The sequence below is a fragment of the Tamandua tetradactyla genome, chromosome 13 (assembly GCF_023851605.1).
Source record: "Tamandua tetradactyla isolate mTamTet1 chromosome 13, mTamTet1.pri, whole genome shotgun sequence".
NCBI classification, from domain to species: Eukaryota; Metazoa; Chordata; class Mammalia; order Pilosa; family Myrmecophagidae; genus Tamandua; species Tamandua tetradactyla.
The window spans coordinates 59922746-59946140 of record NC_135339.1 but is presented as its reverse complement, the minus strand read 5'-3'; the positions used below and the strand labels follow the sequence as shown (position 1 = coordinate 59946140).

The following is a 23395-nucleotide window of genomic DNA, read 5'->3' as shown; positions in this document are numbered from 1 at the left end:
ATAGCATCAAGGAAAATAATATTTGTGTCAACTGCGGACAGTGATATATGAGGGATGCAAATGAGTGGAACACTCTTGTGAGAGTCCGAGGAATATGTGGGTTAGAGTCACATGAAAGGTACATGCACAGTGTTGGGTCCCAGCAGGGGAGCTTGAGTGATGGACTGAGTAGTGTGTGTAACTGTGGCAAATACACTTTACTCCCCTGGATCTCCATTTCTTTTTCAATAAAATGAAGAGGTTGAATTTGATAATCTCCAAAATCTCTTTTAGCTGTTTATTCAATGCTTAAAATAATCTCCTTTAGTCTAACGTACAAGATAAATTTGGTGGTGTGAGATGGTGTCTGTATGACTTAGCCAATCTCTATGGAGCTTGTTATCTGCCACTAAAAAAAATTGTACTGATGTAACTTTTTTCTCTACTTTTTAGATGGTTGAACACTTTAGGAATGCTGGCCAATCAGGGCATTGATGTTGTGATACGGCACTCATTTTTTGATCATGGATACAATCACCTCGTGGACCAGAATTTTAACCCATTACCAGTAAGTGTGGAATAAAGATTTCCAACTCCTTTTCAATGTCATTCAGTTCTTTTGGTTATGCTTTGTTTCACACTGGGAGGATTTTCTCATCTTTTTGTTACCAGTTAATCCCATCAATCCGTAGAAACCTTCTTGTCCTCTATTCCCTTACCCATTTCACAGACTTTTGCTTCACCACACACACACCCCTGTATACACCTATATTATACCTCTATCTATACACATATGCACATATATATACATTGATATATATATATACATTGATATATATTTTTTTTTTATTTTTTTATTTTTTTATTTTAGAAACCTTGTGCAGTTTAGATTCCACTTCTACTTGTGGCCTGTTTGAAATCTGCTTGAGAGTGAATTTTCCAGATTGTTTTCTTTTAATGCTAATAGGAAACATTAGTTAATGTCAAATGCAACATGTTGAAAGCAGATGGGGAAGTGTTAGCTTAAATAGTGTAAGAGCCCATCTCTGTGGGGTAGCTGAAGAACACTAACAATTTAGATGTTGTTCCCTATCTGACAATGAGGGCATTTTCCCCTGGCACTGTCTTCCCTAGGAAAGGAAAGGAAAGGGAAGGCTAAAATAGAATGGCAAAAGCAGAGATTGGGATTTGTCCAGTGACTTTTTTGGCCAATGAGAGAACCCCTGCTTAGCCTGGAAAAGCATAGCTAAAGAAATGAAAGGTAGGACTCCTCTCATCAACTCCTAGAATGGCAAAGCTGGGATTCCCTTTGAAGATGACCTCGTCCATTTCATTTAACAGAGGAATGCGGAGGGATGTAGAGCCAGCCCCAGAACCTGGTCCTGTGCCCTTCTCCAGTGCTCTTCCTATAGAATCACTGTAAACAAGCAACCAGCGCCTGTCCTAGAACTAGCATTCCTGCTATTTGTTCTGTCTCCCTTTCCCACACCCTTCCCAGAGCCAGGAGGTCTCCAAGCCCAGGACAGAGAGCTGGCACCCTTGGCAGCTCCATTTCCATGCCTTAGAAGATCCCTCTAGATTAGAGCATTAAGTAATTATTGTGACATTGGTTGTAAATGACTTCAATTAAATCACAAATATTAACACTGGCTGTACTATTGCTTTTATTCACAGGGCAAGAAAACCTTTCTTAATGTATGGGTTGCAGTGGCAGGGTGGATTGTCAGTTTGGAACCACAGGAGATTTTTTTGGAGCTCATAAACTAATGGAGATAAAAGCAAAATAATAATTAGAAAAGTATCTATGAAATGTAAGCGTTAAACAAATATGTCACATAAAATATCTATTGAACATCAGCCACTGGAGAAGTGGCTAGTAATGGATGACAGATGAGTAATAGTAGAATGCTGTAACCAGGAATCACTGAGGACTGCTTTAGAGTGGGTGTGCAGGAAAGGCTTCACTGAAAGGTGACGTTTAAGCCAAGAGCCCAATGACAATAAGGAGCCAGTCAAACAAATTTCACAGAAGAGCTTCCAGGCAGGGCAAGGGACTAGCACAAAGGCTCCAAAACAGGAACAAACCTGGCATGCCTGAGGAAACATAAGAACAGCAGAGTGGCTGGAGCATGGTAGGGAAGGGGAAGACTAGTTAGAAATAAAGGAGGGAGGGGTCAGATCATTCACGGCTTTGTGAACACACTGGAATTTGATTTTTATTCTAAGTAGTATGAAAAGTCATTGGAGGATCTTAAGCAGAGAAGCAACATGATTAATTTATAATTTTGAAAGATCACTCTGGCATGATTAATCTTTGTTATGAGTTTTTAAACAATGTGTATAATGACATTTTAATTTACTAACATGAGTTATGATTTTTTGTTTTTTAAATTTATTAATTAAAACAACTTAACGAATGAAATACAACATTAACATAGATAATCAGTAGTTCACAATATCATCACTTAGTTGCATATTCATCATTTCTTAGAACATTTACATCCATTCAGAAAAAGAAATAAAAAGACAATAGAAAAAGAAATAAAACGAAAACAGAAAAAAAAAGATTATACCTACCATACCCCTTACCTCTCGCTTTCACTGATCACTAGCATTTCAAACTAAATTTATTTTAACATTTGTTCCCCCTATTATTTATTTTTAAGCCATATGAGTTATGATTTTTAACAGTGCATATAAAGCTTAATTTACAGATCATGTTCACACAGGTTACATCAATAATACTCCAAATACTCTGTCCTTTTCCTCATTCCTTCTTTTTTCCTTTATTTCCTTCCTTCCTCTATTCCTTCCTTTACTCATTCAGAAATATCTCTTGATTGTTTACTATGTGCTGATCAGTATTCCAGGCTTTGGGAAACTGTGGCGAACCCAAAAGACAAGGTTCCTGAACTCTTGGAGCTTATAATCTAGTGAAGCATGCTAAGAAATAGAAAATAAATATATTTGTAAACAAGACTAGTTGCAATTGTCATAATAACTCTGAAGAAAACCTAGTAAGAGAAGTTTAGTTATTTATACTCCTTTTGTTGAAGAGAAACTAAGATTCTATGAATTTAAGCAACTTATAGAAGGTTAGACAAATACTAAGAGCTGGTATTCTCAGAGTTTTCCAGTCCTAACTCCTATTTTCTTTCCACTGTGGTATACTATCTCTTGGGATACCCTCTTTCATTTCTGTGCTATAGTCTGAGGCCAACATTTGCCTCAGAATTGGGTCTGGAGACGGTAACAGGCATCGTGGGGAGCCTGAGTGAGGAAAACGTAGGTTTAAAAAGATGGTCTTTCAGTGACTAAATGGGCTTGGTTTCCAGAGCTGGACAAACCTGGATTCATGTCAACTCTCCTTGTACCTTTGAATGGCCATGTTTAGGTTAAAGATAACAAGCCCTCATGACTTTGTTCTTCCTCAATGAGAGTTGCTGCTGATCACACTAATACAATACAAAGCTGATGACTTTCTTTAAAAGAACGGTGCAAGAGACCTCAGTTGTTATGTGATGGCAGCAGGGCTCATAGAAGTTCATAGGAAACTGAAATGAGTCCTATTAATTTAACACAAAGTTTCAAATGAGTTGGGTAGCTGTATTCTGGAAACACCAAGCTCTAATAAAGAAACCGTATGTAAAAGCACGTTAAAAGGTAGCAGGCTTTCTTTTTATATTTCTTTGCGCCAATAAATTCTGCACCTTATAAGTAGAGAACTTGGCAGCTGGGTGTGTCCTAAGTCTCCCCTGGAAAAAATTTACAAGGCTAGACCAGGGTACCTATCACAGACATTGCCAGCAGGCCCCTGGTATGTGTAATGGAGACAGACCTGGGAATCGTATCAGTTGCCACTTCAGGGAGTTGTGCATTTGATAAGCTAATGCTGCCAATAAAAACTTGTGGATTTTATACTGTGATTAAATCTTCAAGAGAGTTTGTTGAGAGCTTAGAGGATTAGTGAGTTACGTTTTTGTTACCTCCCAGAAAAATCAGTATTTTCTATCCCAGTTCCTTCTTCCCTAGTTCAGTGTGTTTTGGAAAAAGATCTTATTAGTGGATACTGTTTTGTTTTGCTTTGTTTTTAGAGCTTTTAGGTAAATTCAGAAAAGGTGAGTCCTAATGGCTCCTCACCTTGCATTACCCTCAGTCATCTTGAGCCCAGCCTGTGGAAATCTAGCCCAGCTGTGGCAGGGTCATTCCAAGCTAAAGTAAGGGAGAATATGAAGGTGGCCCTTTAAAAGAGAGCCTTGTCTTCAGAAAAGATCATTTTCAATTACAGTTCATGTTCTTCATGGGTGTTCCTCTAGAGAAGGGCCAAACCCTCCTCCTGCCATGAGATTTTCCTTCTCCTGGGAAGAGGAGAACATTTAGTTCAGCCATGCTTCATCACTCAACTCCCCACCCCTTCTGCCTGACTGCCATTGGGAAAGAGGAGATGTGTGAGTCTCCACGATCAGCCGGTCAGACTTGGAATCCCTTGGGAATAAATGATGTTTGTGAAGAGATCTGCAGATTCAGTGGACATAGTCCAGACCCCACTAGCCATGGGCATTTCTCCTAAGAGAGGGTGTTGGAATTTAGCTTCCTGCTTTTTTTAAAGAACTTGATTTACAGAGTTTTCAAGGAAAGGAATGATGAATTCCTAGTCAACACCTTCACTCCCACACCAGGCTAGCAGTCTTCACACTAATACAATTCAATTCAAAAACCATCAACACCTCAAACAGACCTAGCTCAGTGCTGGATAGCCTTGGATGTGCAGATAAATAGGATATGGCCCCTTTATCTGAGGATCTGACAGCATAATGTGCATTGTGTTGGGGGGGGTGGATTTCCAATTTAGTCTTCTATTTAGAATAAGATTAAAAAAACTATATCACATAGGATCACCCTTTCTTCACTGGGGGTAGTGGTGGGGATTTTTGTTCTCAGTATTCTTTTTTTTTTTTTTTTTTTTTGCCTACTGAAAAATAACCATTCAATTCATCCCAGTGCATACTTATTGAGCACCACCTATGTACATTGTTCTGGAATGCAGTCAGTGGTCATGGATGGGAGTTCAACTGACTAGTGTATGGTGGGACTGAACCTATGGCTTTGGTTCCCAGGTCAGTGTGCTCTGAGCCAACCCACCAGTGTTCAGAGGTAATTTGAATATTGGAAAGTAACTGAATCTTATGACTTCCTTAGTTCAGTTAATTGGAGTATCACAGAGACAAGATCCTAGGGGTTTTCCAGTTGAAAATGTTTGAGACTGCGCTTATGGGCCAGAGAGTCACAGTGTACACACAGGATAAGCTTAAACCTGTCCCTTTCCAGGGCTGGGTGGGCACCCAAATTACAAGCCCATGTTTCATTGATGCTGGATTGATGCACAATTTCTTCTTTCGAGAACAACACCTCATTTAGAGACAGTACAGGGAGCAGCGGGAGACTGAGACTATAACAAGATTCCTGCAGTCTAGTCCTAGCCCTGCCATCATTAGATGTGCATCCTTGGGTTCCAGTTTCCCTATTACTTAAATTAATAAAGTTACATCCAAAGGTTATTGTTATGATCCATGAGAAAATTACGTATGACAATAGAAATCAGATTTTGTGAGGAAAAAATTCATGCGTATATACACAAACACATAGAAAATTTCTGGAAGCGTAATTGTGGGTTTCTTTGGGTGGTAGGATTACAGGTGGTTTTCATTTTCTTAATTGTGGGGTTTTTCTTTTGAAAGCTAAAGTCACTGCAATCAGCATTATTTTATAACCTGAAAAAAAAAAGAATAATCTTAAAAAGAAAAATAAAGAGGGTTTTGAAAGGATTTGATGTATAAAATAGTTAAGCAAACATTGTCTCAGTCTTATTCATTTATCATTCATGATTTTTTAATTCATAAACCTTTATTGTACTCATGCTACGTGCCAGATAATGTGCTAGATGCTGGGGACACTGCTGTGCCCTCAAAGAGCTACAGAATATATAGGAGACAGGAGAGGTAAGGGCAAGATAGACAAAGAAGCAGGATAGACAAAGAACATGGAAACCAGATCGAGTGAAGGGTAGGAATGGTGTGTCAAGGAAGGTTTTCTAGAGGAGATGATGCCTGAGCTGGTAAAGGGGCATAACAAGTTAGACACAGGAAGAAGAGTTTGGGATCTGGGGAAGATCTTTCAAATAGGGAGTATTGCATCTGCAAAGATACAAGAGACCTTAATTTTACAGTGAGTCTTGGTGGATGGGTTATGAAAACTTACTTAGAAAAGCTATTCCCATTGCTGACCAGTGGCCACACACGGTGTGTGAAAATGAAAGAATTCCAAAGCTACAGACCTGGAGGTAGTGGGATGGGGGAAGCACAACCCCCAGCCAAACCAGCCTTTGACCTGTTTCTTGGTGTAGCCTCCTTTGTTTCTTTCTTTTCTTTCCCGTGGGAGCCATCAGGAAGATGAAAGCAGCACAGTGTACCTGTTTCGGGGTAACTGTGATGTGAAACCCAATCCTCTCGTTGGCGGCCCTGACAAAGACTTCTCCATGTGCAACCTCCCCTTGTGGGAACCTGTGGCTGCTGAGAGAAGGGCAACCTCAGCTGCAGGATCAATCACTGGGACCCAGACTGGCTCCATGGCAGTGGCCAAAGAGCCTGGGCTACCTGCCCAGTGGGCATGACTTTGTTCCTTCCTCCTCTGTGCCTCCAGACTTCAGTTTTTCAGATCCGAGCCTTTTCCTGCACCACCTGACCAGACAGGCAGCTCTTTTGCCCCCTATTGCTCTTACGTGGAAGCCCCACTGATCCATTAATACCAAACTTCATCCTTTACTTATTTTTCAACCTGAGTGTTGTGCCTGGGATGCCAGCAGTATACGACAACAAACAACTAGCAGTTGTAACAGCACGACCCATTGGAAGATACCTTGGGAAGCAAAAAGAGCTCTGGACCTGGATCAGAAAATATAGGCTCAGAATACAGCAGCACAGATTTTCTAGTCACATGGACTTAATTTCCTCCTTTATAAAATGGGGCTAACTGGTGAAGTCAGTGAGGAGGAGGCAAGGCGTTTTTTAATGTAATACTTAAAAGTAGTGGCCTTGGAATCAGACTAACCTGACTTTCAAGCCTAGCTCCACCATTTACTAACTGTATGACCTTGGGTAGATTATTAACTTCCAATTTCCTCTCTTATAAAATAGAAACAGGAATATATCTTTCTCAGAGGGTTGTTGGAAAGGGTTAAATGAGATTCTAATTTGTATCTTTTATCACATAGTATTCAATAAATGGCACCTGCTATCATCGTTTATAGTCATTTTGTAAAATGTAAAATTTTGTAAGGCTTAGTGATTATTATCATTAATAACCTGAATATAACTGTAGTGAGATAATATACAGGGAAATAGTGATACAGATAACTGGAAGTCAATTCAAATAATGATAAAGTATGAAAAGTATATTCTTTGTAAAAATTAAATTACTAAAAGGAAGAAAGAAAAAAAGAAAGTTGTGATTCCTCCGCTTGAGAGGAACTAACTACAAATGGTTAAAGACAGACTGAAAATTACATTTTATTCACCTCCAGAGAGGATGTTGCCAACCTTTCCCAGTGAAAGGAATTAAGACAGTAACCACACTGCAATAGGAGCTCTAACACCTTCATTTGGTGTTTATAAATGGCCCAATAAACCCTGGAAACCATGATATGTCACATCAAAGTGCTAATGATGGCACATTATGCAAATTACTGAGAAGCAACAATTGAAAATCATACTCTACCATCAACCATTTATATTGTTCTCAAATTGCAATACTGAGAGATTTCAGCTACCGTAAATTGTGTGGTGACCTAAATAAATTAGGGAGAAGAAGCAATTATAGCTCACTGCACTTGAGCCTAAGAGCTTAGTTTACAGTCTTTGAAGCAATCTGCAGATGATGGAGGAGAAAGGTTAGCTCTGTAAATGAAAATAACTCCACACAGGACCTCACCAATTTCCTAAAACATTAAGAAGTTATTTAAAACTAATCTGACAAGAGGGAAGGAGAAGAGGAGGGAGGAAGGGAAAAGAAAGGAAAGAAGGAAGGAGAGAATAAAAAGGAAAGCCCTTCATGGTGTTGGAAGGATCTCTTGTGAAGGCCACAATATGGCAAATTTAAAGTCATTTTATCTTAGATACTATTTTTGCAAACACTGCAGGCACAGTGATGTCTGGTTATAAGCTTTAAGAACCAATAGACAAGCCTCTGTCATTTCTAACTCAGTTGTGTTTTGTTATTTGCTTATATAGAAGCAAAAAATGCCTTACTAGTACCACACCAACCTAGGGGTAAATAATGGGAGGAGGGGTGCAGATAAGGGATTATGAGGTGTTTGGGGTTTTCTTTTTGTGTGGCTGTGTATATCTATTATTTTCCTCCTTGAAACAATGAAAATTGTCTAAAATTGAGAGTGAGGATCATTGTACAACTAAGTGAGGATACTGTGAAACATTGATTGTATACTTTGGATAGAACATATGGTATGTGAATACATCACAACAAAAACTGCAGATTCAAAACATAAATAAACAAAAAATAGAAGCAAACATCTTTTTCAAAGAAATAGAACAAACAAATCTTTTATAAATTCTTGCTTAAATGCACTACTCTATTTATAAATTTTACAATCTATAAACATGAGGCACCTCACTGTTGGAGAGTGATCATGTCTGCCACAAAGACATGTTTCAGTCTGTGGATATGAACTCATTTAGAAATAGGACCTTTGAAGATGTATTATTAGTGAAGGGTGGATTCACTTGTGAATAGGATCTTAGAAGACTCAGGGTGATTCAGGGTGGGCCTTAGTCCGCATGACTGGAGTCTTTATAAGCAAAAGAAATGTGGGCAGTCAACCAGTAGAAGCCAGAAGCGAGAAGAAGGCAGAGAATGAGACAGATCACCATGTGACTGAAGCAGAGTTGCAGCCAAGGAATCGCAAGTATTGAGGCGAGCCAGCCAGAATGCTACAGACTCTGGAGAAAGCAAGGCCTGTTGAGACCTTGATTTTGGATTGACCTCCAAAACAATGAGAAATAGATTCCTATTGTTTAAGCCAACCCATTGTGCAGTGCTTATCATAAGAGCCTTGGCCAACCAAGGCACTCACTAACTTTTTTAGTTATTGTCAAACTCTGCTGATTTCATTTCTGATAGCTTTTAAGCATTGAAGAGATTGCATAAAACACACCATTTTTACTCACTCTTAATTTAGTTGCACAGACCTGTCTTCTACTCCAGGATTCATTGTGCTTATCTTGGTGTCAAAATCATTATAGCTTGTCTTCATTAGAGCAGTGGCTTTCAACCCTGGCTACACATTACAGTCAACTAGGGAGCTTTTAAAAAAACATCTGTGCTCAAGTACCACCCCCAAGAGATTCTGATTCAGTTGGTCTGTAGAGGAGCCCAGGTGTTGGTAGTTTTTAAAGCTCCCCAAGTGATTCTAATGTGCAGTCAGGCTAGAGAACCACTGGGTTAAGGGTTCCTTTTACCTTAAGTATATTGGAAATGACCTTTTCCTTTTCCATTGCTCTTGTCTACTCAACCCTTTCTTCAACTATTAAGAAATTAATCAACAAAATATTTAGTACTGTCTATCATCCATTCATCTGACAAAATATTTTATTGAGAATTTGTTATATGTCACACACTGTACTAGTTCTGAGGAAGTAGAAGTGAAGAAGAAAGACATGATCCCTAACCTAACTGGAGGTTACATTCTAGTAGGGAGACTAAAAATAAAGAGGTAAACTGAGAAGTAATTAATTAGTTACAAAATTCAGAGTATTGTGTAGGAATCAAACAGGTTGCTGAATTAGAGAATAATGAGAAAGGGAGACCTCTTTTAAAAGTATGGTCGAGGAAGTCTTTTCTGAAGAGACAGCCATTGGAGTAACTGGTGGAAGCACATTCTCTCAGAGGGCATAGCATGTGCAAAGGCTGCAGGGCTGTGTGGGTGGGGTGGGGTGGGGAGGAGGCTTGGTTACACATCAGAGGTCATGCAGTGCCTATAAGACTAACCCAGGCAGAGTCCACCCACATAGCCAGGAACTGAGGCAGCCAGCACACTGCTCACTACAATTATTTCAGCTCACCTACCCTAACCTTGCCACCAACACTTAGCAAACTCCTTTGTTTCCTGTCTGTTGCCCTTTGTGCAAATCTTGGTGGTTAGTCCTGCTGCCTGCTCCTGATCTGGGATCTCCAACTGAGCCTAATGCCTACAGTGTTTCCACTGATCTGACCATGTCCATTTGTGGCCTCAGTCACATGCTGTCATACTTTGAAACAGGAATGGCAAAATAAGGACACTCGCTAGCTCGTGATGAGCGGTTGCGAGTTTATTATACTTCTCTCTGTTTTTGTGTATGTTTAAAACTTCCATGATAATTCTTTTAATGTCCTCGTGCTTGAGTATGACATACACTGAAGCAAAGAATAAAGCCGTATTCCTTCTCTTTATGTCTGCGATTTGCTTAGAGGGGCAAAACGTAAAGCCTTGGAAAGACAGGTAATAGGTGATGTATGTTAAGGTCTGTTCGCGTTAAAAAATGGAAGGGATGGAGAGAGTAATTCAAATATATAGCAGAAGATAGGCTTTTCAGATTTCTGAGGTAGGAGTTATTACTACTGGTTGGAGGGGAAGAGCTAGAAGAGAGAATTTGGAAAGGCTGTGAATGTTTGTAATATTACCCAAAGAATACATGTTCCTGAAAAAGATATATTCTCCCAGGGCACTTTAGTCTGAGTAGAAGGAAGGAAGGAGTGCCCTAAGATGGAAGTCTCAGAGACTAGAAGACCAGGGGGTCTGGATCTGATTCCAGGTTCTCTCACCAACTCACTCATTGTGGGGCACCAGGTGCTCTGCATCCTTTCTCCCACTCCCCATGAGGGTAATAAATGTTTGACTTGAAATTGACTGTCCCAAAACTTGGGTGCAGAGACTTTGTTTTAATAAACTCTACCTTCCCCAAACATAATAGGAACTCAATAAAGGCTTAATAAATGAGGGAGAGACTGAGTGCAATAGTGCATGAGTGGGTTTCTTCAATGACCCAGAATTGTCTTCCCCAAATCACCATCTATCAAAAGCTTAGCCATCTTTCAAGGCCCAAATCAAATATCAATCCTTTCTTGGAGCTTTTCTTGAATTCCCCTTAAAGTGAATGTTTTCTCTCCTGCCCCTTAAAGTTTATATATCTATTTTTGCATTTACTATATATGGTGTTATTTGTAAATACTTACAGTTGTTTACAAATTTGTCATATTTTTTTCCTAGACTATTAAGGGGTAGGGACTTGGCACACTGATCCCTGTATCTCCACCAACAATCAGTACAGAGTCAATACCTAATAAATGCTCAAAAATTGTCAGCTGAATTGGACTGTCTCAAATCAGGATGCAAGCATAGTAAATACCCATAGTTGGTCCTAAAGTGTTTCTGATTATTAAATTTAATGGTTCAGATTCCCTTTAGGAAACATGGCCTTTTTGCTAATGATCACTTTAACCACCACACAATGACTCACCGCCTTTAAAATGAAACATAACTAGATATTTATGGAGGGTATATATGTGCAAGACTGGTGAGCAGAATACATCAGAGGTTCAGAGACCAAGTAACATGGGTGCTGAGTTGGACTAAAAATCCTAGTTCTTACACTTCATTATCATCTTCATTTTCTAAGTGCCTATTATATGTCAGGGGCTACATGATTTTATATGTTTTTAATCCTTATACCAGCTGGAGATATTATGTATAATCTACTCTTAAGGCAACAGAGACCAAGAGAGCTTAAGTAATTTACTTAGAGATCACTACACAGCTTACTAAATCTTCATATGTTGCTCATCTCCAAGCCCTGTAGAGTCCATTTCGGCAATGTGTCTCAAAACCAAGCCATCCACTATCATGTCTCTCATCACTGTCATCATTCAGAGCCTCTTTAGGCATTGTCTAGATTACTATGGTAGCCTCCTTATGGTGCCCTTGCCTCTACTTTCTCCCACTTCTGATCTGTCTCCCACAGTATCAGAGGTAGGTCCATGGTCATGCCAGTCACTATCTTTAAAAAACCTTAGTTGTATCCCCATTGCCTACACAATGCCCCCAAGTCTAGACTAAGACTTTTTGTAATCTGACTTTGCCTTGCCTTTCTAGTTCTATTTCCAGCTAGCCTATCAATAGCACCACCTACTCATTATTTGCTTTAAAACCCAGTGTCACCTGGCTCTGGCTCTCTCAAAGCACTTTATGTCACATTTGGTTTTCACTATACAATGCTATCTGTCAGTTATAAGTGTACATGTCGGTTTCTCCTCTTAGAAGAACAGATTGAGGAGACAGACTATGATGACTCATCATACTTAGCACGTAACAGGTACATAATGAAAGATTATCAAATTGACAAATTAAATTGAAATAAACTTAAATTTTGGGTGAATAAGCCATTAGGTATCATACACCATTCCAAAGAATGGCTAGAGTGCTGCCTAAAGGGGCATTGAACATAAATTCTGTAATATGTTCTATACTTTATCACACCCACCATTCAGCCAGTTGTATATAAACTCCAATATAGGCTGAATGGCATCTCAGATATTCAGGGCTGTTTCTACAAGTGTTTTGCCAGCTCTGAAAAACAACTCAGTGTAGTGATTCCATATCAATTCAAATAAGACTTGAGAGGGGATTTGATGGGTGAGAGAGAGGTAGCTTGCCAAATGAAATGTCTTAGAAACACCATTTTAATGACTTACATATAAATTAATCATAAACATGTGGATTAAATTTCCCCCAGAAAAGGCATGTTTGGGCTCTCTCTGGGCCACAAATGATTGAAAATTGATTAGAGATATTTCCTGTGCCCTAAGACTGAGTAGGAGCAGGTCTATGCTGCTTTAACTGCAAATATTAGTGCAACAGATAAATTATCCAGGGGGTCTGGGGAAGTTGGAAATATGGACAGGAAATAAGAAAATGAGATTCAGCTTGGAAATATGTTCCAGGTACATCTGGGGCAAAATAATCAGAAACAGAGATATTTTTGTTTGAGGGAGAACCCAATAAAGTTATGAAGAACATAAGACAGGATTATTTCTAATTGGCATGGCCCATGTGAGAGAAGGCTGGTCATTCTTATTCCCCAGATGCAAGAGAAAAGGCTCTGGGCTATGGTATATGAAATGGTACTCTTTTTCCACAGAATGTAAACAAGGTATTTGCTTTTGGTTATATCAAGATGTAAAAAGGTATGGTTAAAACTGAATTAATTTTTCCAGATAACTCAAGGAAATAAACTACCTACATCAAGACAGTAATCTGTAAGGAAGGAGTTTAGAGGCAAAATGAAGTCTGAGCACAAAAGCAAGAGAATATTCAAACTTAAGTTCAAACAGGAGACTTTATCTAGGAAAAGATACAATCTTTGTTTGAAGCCACCAAGAATGTCATCCACAGGAAACCTTTGTGCAAGTGTTTTTATCCTTCATATCATCTTTTAGAAACACCTTACTGAAGAGTTGGTATTCATCTGAATAGGCCAAACTAAAGTACAGGCATGCTCTGACTTTGGAAATTGGGCCATTGTAAGCAGTGTTATACAAGTGAATTGAAGCAAAGACAAATGGCTCTAATGCCAAGAAAGTGAAGAGAGGTTTTCCTAGACTCTAGAAAACAGAAGTAAAGAATATAAATAATCTACTGCTTTCTAGAAGACAGGAATACTGATTTTATAAAAATACTGATCTTATAAAAATGCCCGGTGAAGTGTGAGAAAAATAATAATAATCATTGATAATCTTTTACTTTTGTACAGTTTTCTTCCATTTACATGGTGCTTCATGTATATTGTCCCATAATCTTCCCAATAACTACCAGGAGGGCGGGCCAAGGTGGCTCAGCAGGCAGCGTTCTCGCCTGCCATGCCGGAGACCCAGGTTCAATTCCCAGTGCCTGCCCATGCAAAAAAAAAAAAAGAAAGCAATAACTACCAGGAAGAGTTATCTCATTTTTTTCTGATGAAGAAACTGAAGCATAATAAGGATAAATAATTTGCTAGCCAGTGTGGCAGAGTCAGGGACTCAAGTCTGGTTCTTCTGTCTCCTAATTCAGTACTCCACCTATATCTCAATAATCCTATAGCTTACAGGCATAGCTCTGTAGATTGCTATAATGCTTCAAAAGTCTCCTTACGTAATTCAAATCCCCCGTTGTTGATTATGTTATGCCAAGTACTGTTTAAGGAATTACATATTTTAACTCATTTAATGCTCATAACCCCCATTATACAGATATGGAAACTGCCCAAATGAGCTGCCCAAGGAGCTAGTAAGTGGAGGGGCTTGACTATCTGACCCTGGGTTCAGAAAAGCTATATTAAAATGAATACAAATTTCTGTCTTAGAGAAAAGCTGATCTGACATGCCTATCAGCAGGCACATTGTAACTCTGATGTAGACATGTAACTCTATTCTCAGCCATCATTATGATAACTGAAACCTGGATGAAAAGGCAAATTCCAGAGTAAAAGGATAAGGATGTTTGAATTCTACAGTATTTAAATGATGTGACACAGTAGCATAACTATCAACTCCCATTGGCAGGATGGTTGATTCTTTCTTCTTAATAGGAATGAAGCAAATAGAGAGTTGTTTGTATTAGAAGAAAGGAGAATAGGTTTTCAGGCTGGTATTGGAACATACAGATGTCTCTTTCTTATTGTCATATACTTATACTCTTGCTTTGTAGACAAGTGGGTACCCATGGTCTTGGACCCAACAACTGACCAAAATAGTTGAATTAACTTCATCTCTTTAAGTCTACCAGTTTAATGGAACCAAGTCAGGGAAAATTGTGAACATCTGGGCAGTTGAGTCACGGCTGCTGGAAGGCCTTTTCCTGACAGGCTGACTAGATTCTGGAGTAATTCCAAGAGGAATTTGCCAAAGATGAGGTTACACGGGGTATTAAAAGGACCGTTTCAATAAAGGCTAAGGATAAAAGTAGGGTCTTAGCAACTAACCAATCCCTTTGAACCCCTAATCCTGCTTGGGAGTAACAAAACAAAACAAAATTAAAAATCAATTTTCCAGTTGTACTGGCGTTCTTCAGAGAAGAGAACCAACAAGTTTGATAGATGATGATAGATAGATAGATAATGCATGTGCATTATCTTAATATGTAAATATTAAGTGATGTGTTATAGGATTTGGCTCACATAGCCATAGGGATTGGCAAATCTGTGTTGTGTAAGGCAGGTCTCAAGTTGGAAACTCTTATGAAGGTGACATTGAATGCCCAGGAGAAGTAGATTAGTTGAAGTAGAAATAGAAATTCTAATTTCTGACTTCTGAAATTCACATTTCTGGCTTTAAGTTCTCCAAATGATTGGATGAAGAGGATAATCACATTGCTGAGGGTAATCTCCTTTGTTGACTGTGTATGCAAACAACTGACAGGTGATATAAATCAACCTACAGAATACTCTCAAAGTAACAATCAGGCCAGTGTTTGCTTGATTAAATAACTGGACACCATAACCTAGCCAAGTTGACACATTAAATTAACCAATACACTAGTGTAAAGGGAACTCAATCTTTCATTCCTGGTTATTTTGCGGATTTTCAGAGTTTCAATCCTTCTGCCTCTTTTCTTCCTCCTAGATGCCACCTGTTTACTCACGGTCCTTCATTCTCTCATCAACCCCTCCCCGTTACTTGGCACACAACCCTGATACTTACTGAGGTGTAGTGGATACTACTAGGTCTTTATGACTTCATGGTGACAACCATCTTCGGAGCATTGCCCTTACTATTGCTCTGGGTTAAGTTCCTCATACTCTGGGACTTGCTTATCCTGCCACCCGAATTCTTCCAGAACTGCAGCACTATCTCTCAGCACTTCTCTGTGGCCTCATAGGAGCACATAGGAACTTGTGGCTCTCCAGACAAAAACCATGATAGACTGGAAACACTGACCTGGGCCATATCTCTGCTCAATCACACCAAGCAACCGTTCAGTGCCACAAGTTGATCTCCTCCTAGAGATCCATATGAGAAGTTAGAAGTATGCTTTTCTTTCTCTCCCAGGCCTGAAAACTAAGATGAGTACTGGGTCTCTTTTCTGTGATCCAGGCAACTTCTTAACCCTTGGTCTCATCTTCTCCAAACCTCTCCAATTGTCACATGCCGAGTCCTTTTATAAATAAGACTTGTAGGGAAATTTTATGTTCAGACCTTTAAGCTTTGATATGTTTTAAAAAAAGCATTACGAATTTAGAGGGACAAACATACTCAACAATATCTGTTTTCCTACACTGCTTCATCAGTTTTTTTTTCAGCTAATTTATCCTGAGTGGTATCTGTCCTCCTCAAGAAGCTCGAATATCTTTGATTCAACATATGCAGAACTGAAAAGTTTACAGAGAATGAAAGCTAAATTGGTTACAGAGAATGAGAACTAAGTTGGTGGTTTTATGTATTATTTTATTTTAGTGAAATATTTTGTAATAAATTTTAACGACAATAAGATCTCAAAGTATCAATCTCAGGCTTTACTACCTTCTCTAGTAAAGGAAATTTACCAAACCACATTAGCATAAGCCTTTAATAAAAAATGCCAGGCAAGAGGAGGCTCCAAAGAAGTGTTCTAACTTGGTGAAGAAAGACAGAATTTTTTATAGGGTCTTAGCAGGAAACATTATCTGAAGTTCAGCTAGTTTCTGGAATACTTTGTTTAAGACAGTTTTCAGAAGAGGAAGAAATCGTACTGGTGAGTTAGTAGCTATTGTTTGGGCAATTTGAATTTTAATAAGAGGGGTAGAGAGGAACAGCCACAGGAGGGCCATAGCAGGAAAATTCTCAATCCTTACTTGTCTCCAAAGTGAAAAATATACTGGCTATCAGTTCAGCAGGTACAATGCTGTTACCTAAGCAACTGTTCTGATCATGTGGTTATACCCTTCCTTGAGTCTCTTGATAACTAAATTTGCAAACAAAATTTTCAAATAATATAACTCCAAAGCTTGAAATGCAGTTGACTTTCAGTCAATGAGAAGATGCCCTGCCTTTGAAGGACTCAACAACCAAAGGGTTAGACAATCATAAACAAATTATTCTATGAAAATGAAAGTATATTCAGAGCATTATGAAATTTCAGGAAAGAAAGTGGCATTTTTGCAGAGGAGGTGTTATTCGATCTACACCTTGAAGGATGATGATAAGTTAAAATAATAGTAATAATATAAATCGCCATTCATTTAGAACCATATGTACTTGCTACTTTATATGTACATTACTTCAAATCCTCAAAATATCCCACTGACATAGGGCTTACTTCTTAGGGAAACTCAGAGGTTAAGCAACCTGTCCAAAGCCTAATTCAAAAATGGTAGAGCTCATATTTGAGCCCAGAACAATTTGGCTCTAAGACACACCCTCATTTTCTTGCACCACAGTTTTCCATGTAGAACATGCACAACTGATGCTAGAGAAAAGGAATCTAGGTGTGTTGGGAAGGAGATTAGAAGAAACACAGCATAGAATTGCGTAATATTGAACCTCACAGTGAGAGAATTATTCCTATTTCATCATTCTGATAAAGCCTAAGGGGAAGTTTTAGTTTGATGAAGTGTGTTTTACACTTCTTTTATCTTGTGAATGTCCTATTTTACAAAGAACCTCAGGCTCAGGGCATTTGAAGGCTATCTAACTAAAATTTAATAAAGCATTTTTTCATAGTTTTACTTTTATGGTTACTTTTCAATTAGAAAGTAACTATAAAATAACACAAAATGATATTTTAAAATTTTACACTGTTTGATATAAAGTTTCCCATTTATATGCTAAGTTAAGTTAGAAAGTAAATATTTAAATAAATATTAGGAAAATACTAGTGGAGCTGATGATGATGAACAGACATGACCCACATGAGTGGCATTTGGGACACTAAAGCACCATATCTCCTAAATAGGATTTCACCAGATAAACAATGATGTCGGGGAATAACTTTGGTGGTGAAAGGAAATGACCCATACAAGCAGATGATATATTTGATATATATGATATATTTGGAAACAGTGAGCAGTTTGGGGAGCTAAGATATTCATGGTGGATATCGGGGCATGAAACTGGCAATGTTATTATTTATTACACATGAATCCTTTGCCTTATAATTTCATAATAGAGATGTGACTAATATTAAATAGCATCCTGACCTTTTTTATTGTCCACTATGAACTCTCCTTCCCTTTATAGTATGAGGGTGCCATAAACCTTCATTAAATACTAGGAAAACATCATTCTATGTCAGAACAGAAAAGAGAAAAGCCTTTTAAGCAAATAACCCCTATCAAGGATTTCCCAGAGGGGATTGTGAGAGAAGAATGAGGCTGTCTTTAGTTTGAAAAATACACCCCCATTGTAAGGTGCCCCCAATCTTCTTAAAGAAATTAGTTCTGTCTAACCTCTATTTCCAGTTATTTCAAGTAAAATAGTAAGAGAAATATGTGAGTAGGCATATGCTAAGCACGTTACATTACGCCCATTTCCAATAGATAAGTTACATAATTTCAAAAAAAAAGAAGTCAGTGGCAGTTAAACCTTCTGATGAAAGAAAACACTGAGACGGTTCTGCTCTCTGGAACAAGCTGCCCTCTGCCGCCACTTTGCTTCCGTTTCTCACCTGCAATTTGTAAAGAGAAAAACGAGGATCTTTGAGAGAAAAGAGGTAGAAAAGGGAATTGAGACTATCTTATGATTTAATTAGGTGATTAGATAAGTATAGCAAAAAACATGAGTAACAATATCCTAAACTGCTCTGTTGCTGAACCAGCCTTAAAGATAAGGATGGAAAAAGGAGAAATAAAGCTTAAGACAGAGGCATGTCTTTATCCCAAGGTAATGGCAGCTTCTGCCCTCCTCATTTAATTACTAATAGTTTCTCATTTACCAAAAATATATCTCTGTAATAGAAAATATTCAGCATTAAATAAATATCAGGTGACCACTCTATTTAAAAGATGCAACTTGGAACAGTTTTTAAAACAAAGAAGTACTTATGGTATAGTTTGATTCCTTTCACATGAGGATAACTTTTCATGTAGTAACTAAGCCAAGATCATGTGATTTAAGCCATGGCTTTGGCACACTACCGCCACCTGGTAGCAACAGAGCAAACTGCAGAGTATTTTTTTAGGGATCAAATACTTAAATTGTTTCAAACCTCTGAAAGAACTTGGGTTCTTATAGAAAATTTAAATTATATTTCTTGTGTTTGATTTTCTCATTTACTATCACAATATTTTGTGACTTTTTTTATACTCTTAGCAATACAAAAGCCTTCTTTCTTCTTTCAGGTAGGGAGGCCAGAAAAATGTCTTTTTATGTACTTGGGGCTTCCTTTTATTCACAAATATCCCCTGCTAAATGCTTCTTTCCCAGAATGTCTCCAAAACAGCCTGTAAAAAGGCAAAGCTTAATTTTTTCCTACTAGTAAGGAAAACACTACCTCAACAGAGTCTGAGTGGCATCTCAGACTGGGGAAGACAAAGTAATTTATGAGATTTTTGAAATCTGAAAGGTAATTTTGGTTCTTACTGCCTTATTTCTGCTCTTCTACCACTGAAGAATCATTCCTGTGCAGACTTTTTGGTTCTCAGAGTAGGACAATGAAAAGTATAGAAGGTCCTGAGTTAGAGTGCTCAGCAAAGGTTTGTTCTTTTCACCCCTTCACTTTCTTGTTCTATTAGGCTTCTGTTAAGATATGGAGAAATTAGGGCCCACATACATTGGTGGTTAAATTTAAAATGGTACAGTCACTTTAGAAGACAGTTTAGTGGCTTCTTGAAAAGTTAACCAAAGAGTTACCATATGACATAACATTTCCACTCCTAAGTATATACCTAAGACAATTGAAAATATATGTACACACAAAAAACTTATGCACAAATGTTCATAACAGAATTATTCATTATAGCTAAAAAGTAGAAATAACCCAATTGTCCATCAACTGGTGAATGGATAAATCAAATGTGGTATATCCATGCAATGGAATATTATTCAACAATAAAAATAAAAGAAGCATTGATACAAACTGTGACATGGATGACCCTTGAAAACATGCTAAGTGAAAGAAGACAGCCACAAAGATCACATATTGTTGATTCCCTTCATATGAGATGTCAGAATAGGCAAATCAACAGAGACAGAATGCAGATTAGTGGTTACCTGGAAGTGAGGGTATAAACTGCTAATTGTTGGGCAGTACCTTTCTAAGGTAATGAAAATATTCAAAAATTGATTGTGTTAATAGTTGCACAACTCCATGAATGTAATAAAACCCATACACTTCAGGTGAATTTTATCTCAATAAAGTTGTTTTTTAAAAAGTATCCTATAAAATGTAAATAATCTTTAGTGAGGGTCGTGCTATAAAAGAATACATTAACTGACTACTGAGAGCAAAACTTCAGAAATTGGTGAGGGCCAGAGTAGGAAATGGGAGGGAGCAGGGCTTAAAAGAAGCAACACAGGTGGAGCTGACGGGCTGGCAGCACAGACCTCACCTGGTTCACAGTAGTAAGCCTAGTGAAGTAATACGTGCATTTGGCATCCATAAAGGGATCGTTTTTTAACATCCCCTTTATTTGTATGCCAAATTTACTTGCAGCAATAGTAATAATATTACTTTCTTGATTCCTTTTGTAGTATTAAAACAATTAATAGTTTAAAAGAGTGAATACATTTCTATTTTTAAAAGTATTCTTTCTATTTAAAGATATTGTTTAAATTCAGTAAAATATCTTAGTAGGAACTAAAACTTGCATTTGTCAAATAAAAATAGAATACCCAACAGCTTTTACTTTTTCACCATTTAAAATTTTAAACGCAGAATCTCCACATGGCCACATACAATGACAAAATTGAAATAACTCAAGTTTGTTTCTCCATCTTTAAGATCATAGTGCAATCTCTGTTTATTTTAACATCCTGTTTAAATGGAGGAATAGGTAGTACTGCAGGGGATGAAGATATGAAGTTCTGGTTAGAAAAGAGCTCGTACAATTCCAAACTGTTATAAGCTTACTCTCTAAAGAAACCTGTGCAGCCAAATCTATGTGTGTAAGGCATCCCCTGAATAACTGTAAATTCTTGAAATCAACTTCCCCGTAAAGTAGAATATCTTGCTTATTAAAGAATAGGTTATTAGAACATGCTCATTTGCAGCTTACATATATTATTTAAACTCAACAGTAACCTGTTTAGAAGTTGTTAGAGCAAAAGACTTTTGCAGAAAGGAGTATTTTATCACTAACAATGTTTAGATTGTTTGGCACATGTTAATAATAAAAAGCAGACTGCTTTTAGTAGGTTTTATTGTTGTTTTTGAGGTCTCTACAGACAGTGCACCCCCTCAATGCTTGTACCCCAGACAAACCGCTTCTATCACTCTACTCTTGTGACACTAATGATATTAGGTTGTATATGTCAACATAGATTTTATTTGACCGTATTCATAGTAAATGATTGCTTATATATTTAGTAACTATAATTATCATGATTAAAGTATGTTAACCTAACAGTAAAGAATGTCATTTAAATCTAAATTTGTTATTAGTTCATTATATGATTCTATCCCTAGAATTAAAAATTTTAATTTTTGTCAAATTTCTAGTTCATGGAAACTCTAAAATTCATGTTATGTTGTCATACATTAAAATTGATTTATCAGGTTGTGCCACGGTGCCTTAGCAGGCAGAGTTCTTGCCTGCCATGCCAGAGACCCGAGTTTGACTTCTGGTGCCTGACAATGCAAAAAAAACTAGTATAACAATGCAACTTGAAACTCATGGAGACATATTGTCTGTATTTACTTCTTTTTCAACAAAAAGATGGTATGACATATAAGAGAAATGTATATAAAGAAAATAAGACCAATTGACCCTGAAACCAAAATCATTTAAGAATTCTAAAGACCTCTCATGGTTGGGCCATGGTGGCTCAGCAGGCAAGAACGCTTGCCTGCCATGCCAGAGGACCCGGGTTCAATTCTCAGTGCCTGCCCATGTGAAAAAGAAAAAAAAAAAAAAAAAAAGACTTCTCATATAATTTACTCATAAATTAGAGATCTGAAGTTTATTTGGAGAATGAAAATATTCTGTCCATCCTCCTTTCTTTCTCATTTCCTTTCATTTTTTCACTCTTCATTCAGTTCATCTCATATCCCAGGAATTGTGATTAGTAATGGATTATGAAAATAAATAAGTTATCATTTCTGCCCTTAAAAAGTCTCTCAGTCTGGTGGCAAATGAGAACACATGAACAACTCATAATAATTCACTGTGGTTAGCACTGTAATGTAGAAATGTACAGAGAGCTGTGGGAGTATCAAGGAGGGAAGTAGCTGTCCCTGTATGGGCAGAGAGAAATTCTATACAGGAGGTGACATCCAAACTAAGTTTTAAAGGCTGAAAAGGAGTTTTACAGGTGATGATGTACATGTGTGCAAGAGGGAAGACATTCTATAGTCAGATTCCAAGATTTGTCTTACATTTTTCTTTTGCTCTTTCTCAATTTTAAATTGATAAAATTGAAAAATTGTCATCATTCTCAATATTTAATTGAGCATCTTATATGTGCAACACTTAACGGGAAATTCCTAGATTGCTGTCAGATTAAAAGAAATTAATTGATTTTGTAGAACAGATTGTCAAGTTCACTAAAATAAGATCTTCACAAATTTTATTTCTTACCCTAAAACCTCCTTTCCTTTCTATTCAGCTCTGTATACAAGAGTGAGTTTTGGGCAAGCAGTACTTTCTAATTCTACCCCCTCCCTTGCAGGTTCAAGGAGTTTTATTAATTCTAATAGTCTACAATTTAGTATGCAAACCTGCTTATCCTGGCTGATTCTCTTGAGAGTAGAGTTAGTGAAGCCAGTAGGCTCTGGTAGGTTCATTGACACTATCAGATCCATCCAAGGGCTACCTTCCCCAGTGCCTGATATTCCCAGCTACAACTAAATCAGACAGTGGAGGAAGAGACCTGCTCCTTCCAAGAAATAGAGCTGCTCTCACATGGACTTAGATCAATAAAAATTGACTCAACCCAAAATCCAGATGTATGCTTGCCACAACAATCTCCTCCATCCCACATGTTCTTACAGTGTGACTTTGACACTCCCACCATCGAGTGGAGGGTTCTGTGTTACTTTCCCCTTGAATCTGGGTATACATACCGTTGTGACTGCCTGGAATAATAGAGTACAGTGAAAGATACACTGTGTGACTTCCAAGACCAGATCATAAAGATGCTAAGCATTTCTACCTTGTTCTCTTGGAACACTTACTCTTGTATCCCAGCCTCCATGCTGTGAGGA

General features: G+C 37.9%; 1 protein-coding gene across 1 annotated transcript in view; it reads left to right on the top strand.

Moving 5' to 3' along the window:
* Window positions 1–23395, top strand: part of HPSE2 (heparanase 2 (inactive)) — a 771963-nt gene that overhangs the window by 616866 nt on the left and 131702 nt on the right. Inside the window, exon 9 of the mRNA XM_077125704.1 lies at window positions 433–547. Within this exon, the coding sequence (XP_076981819.1) occupies window positions 433–547 (115 nt within the window). The remainder of the gene's footprint in view (window positions 1–432; window positions 548–23395) is intronic.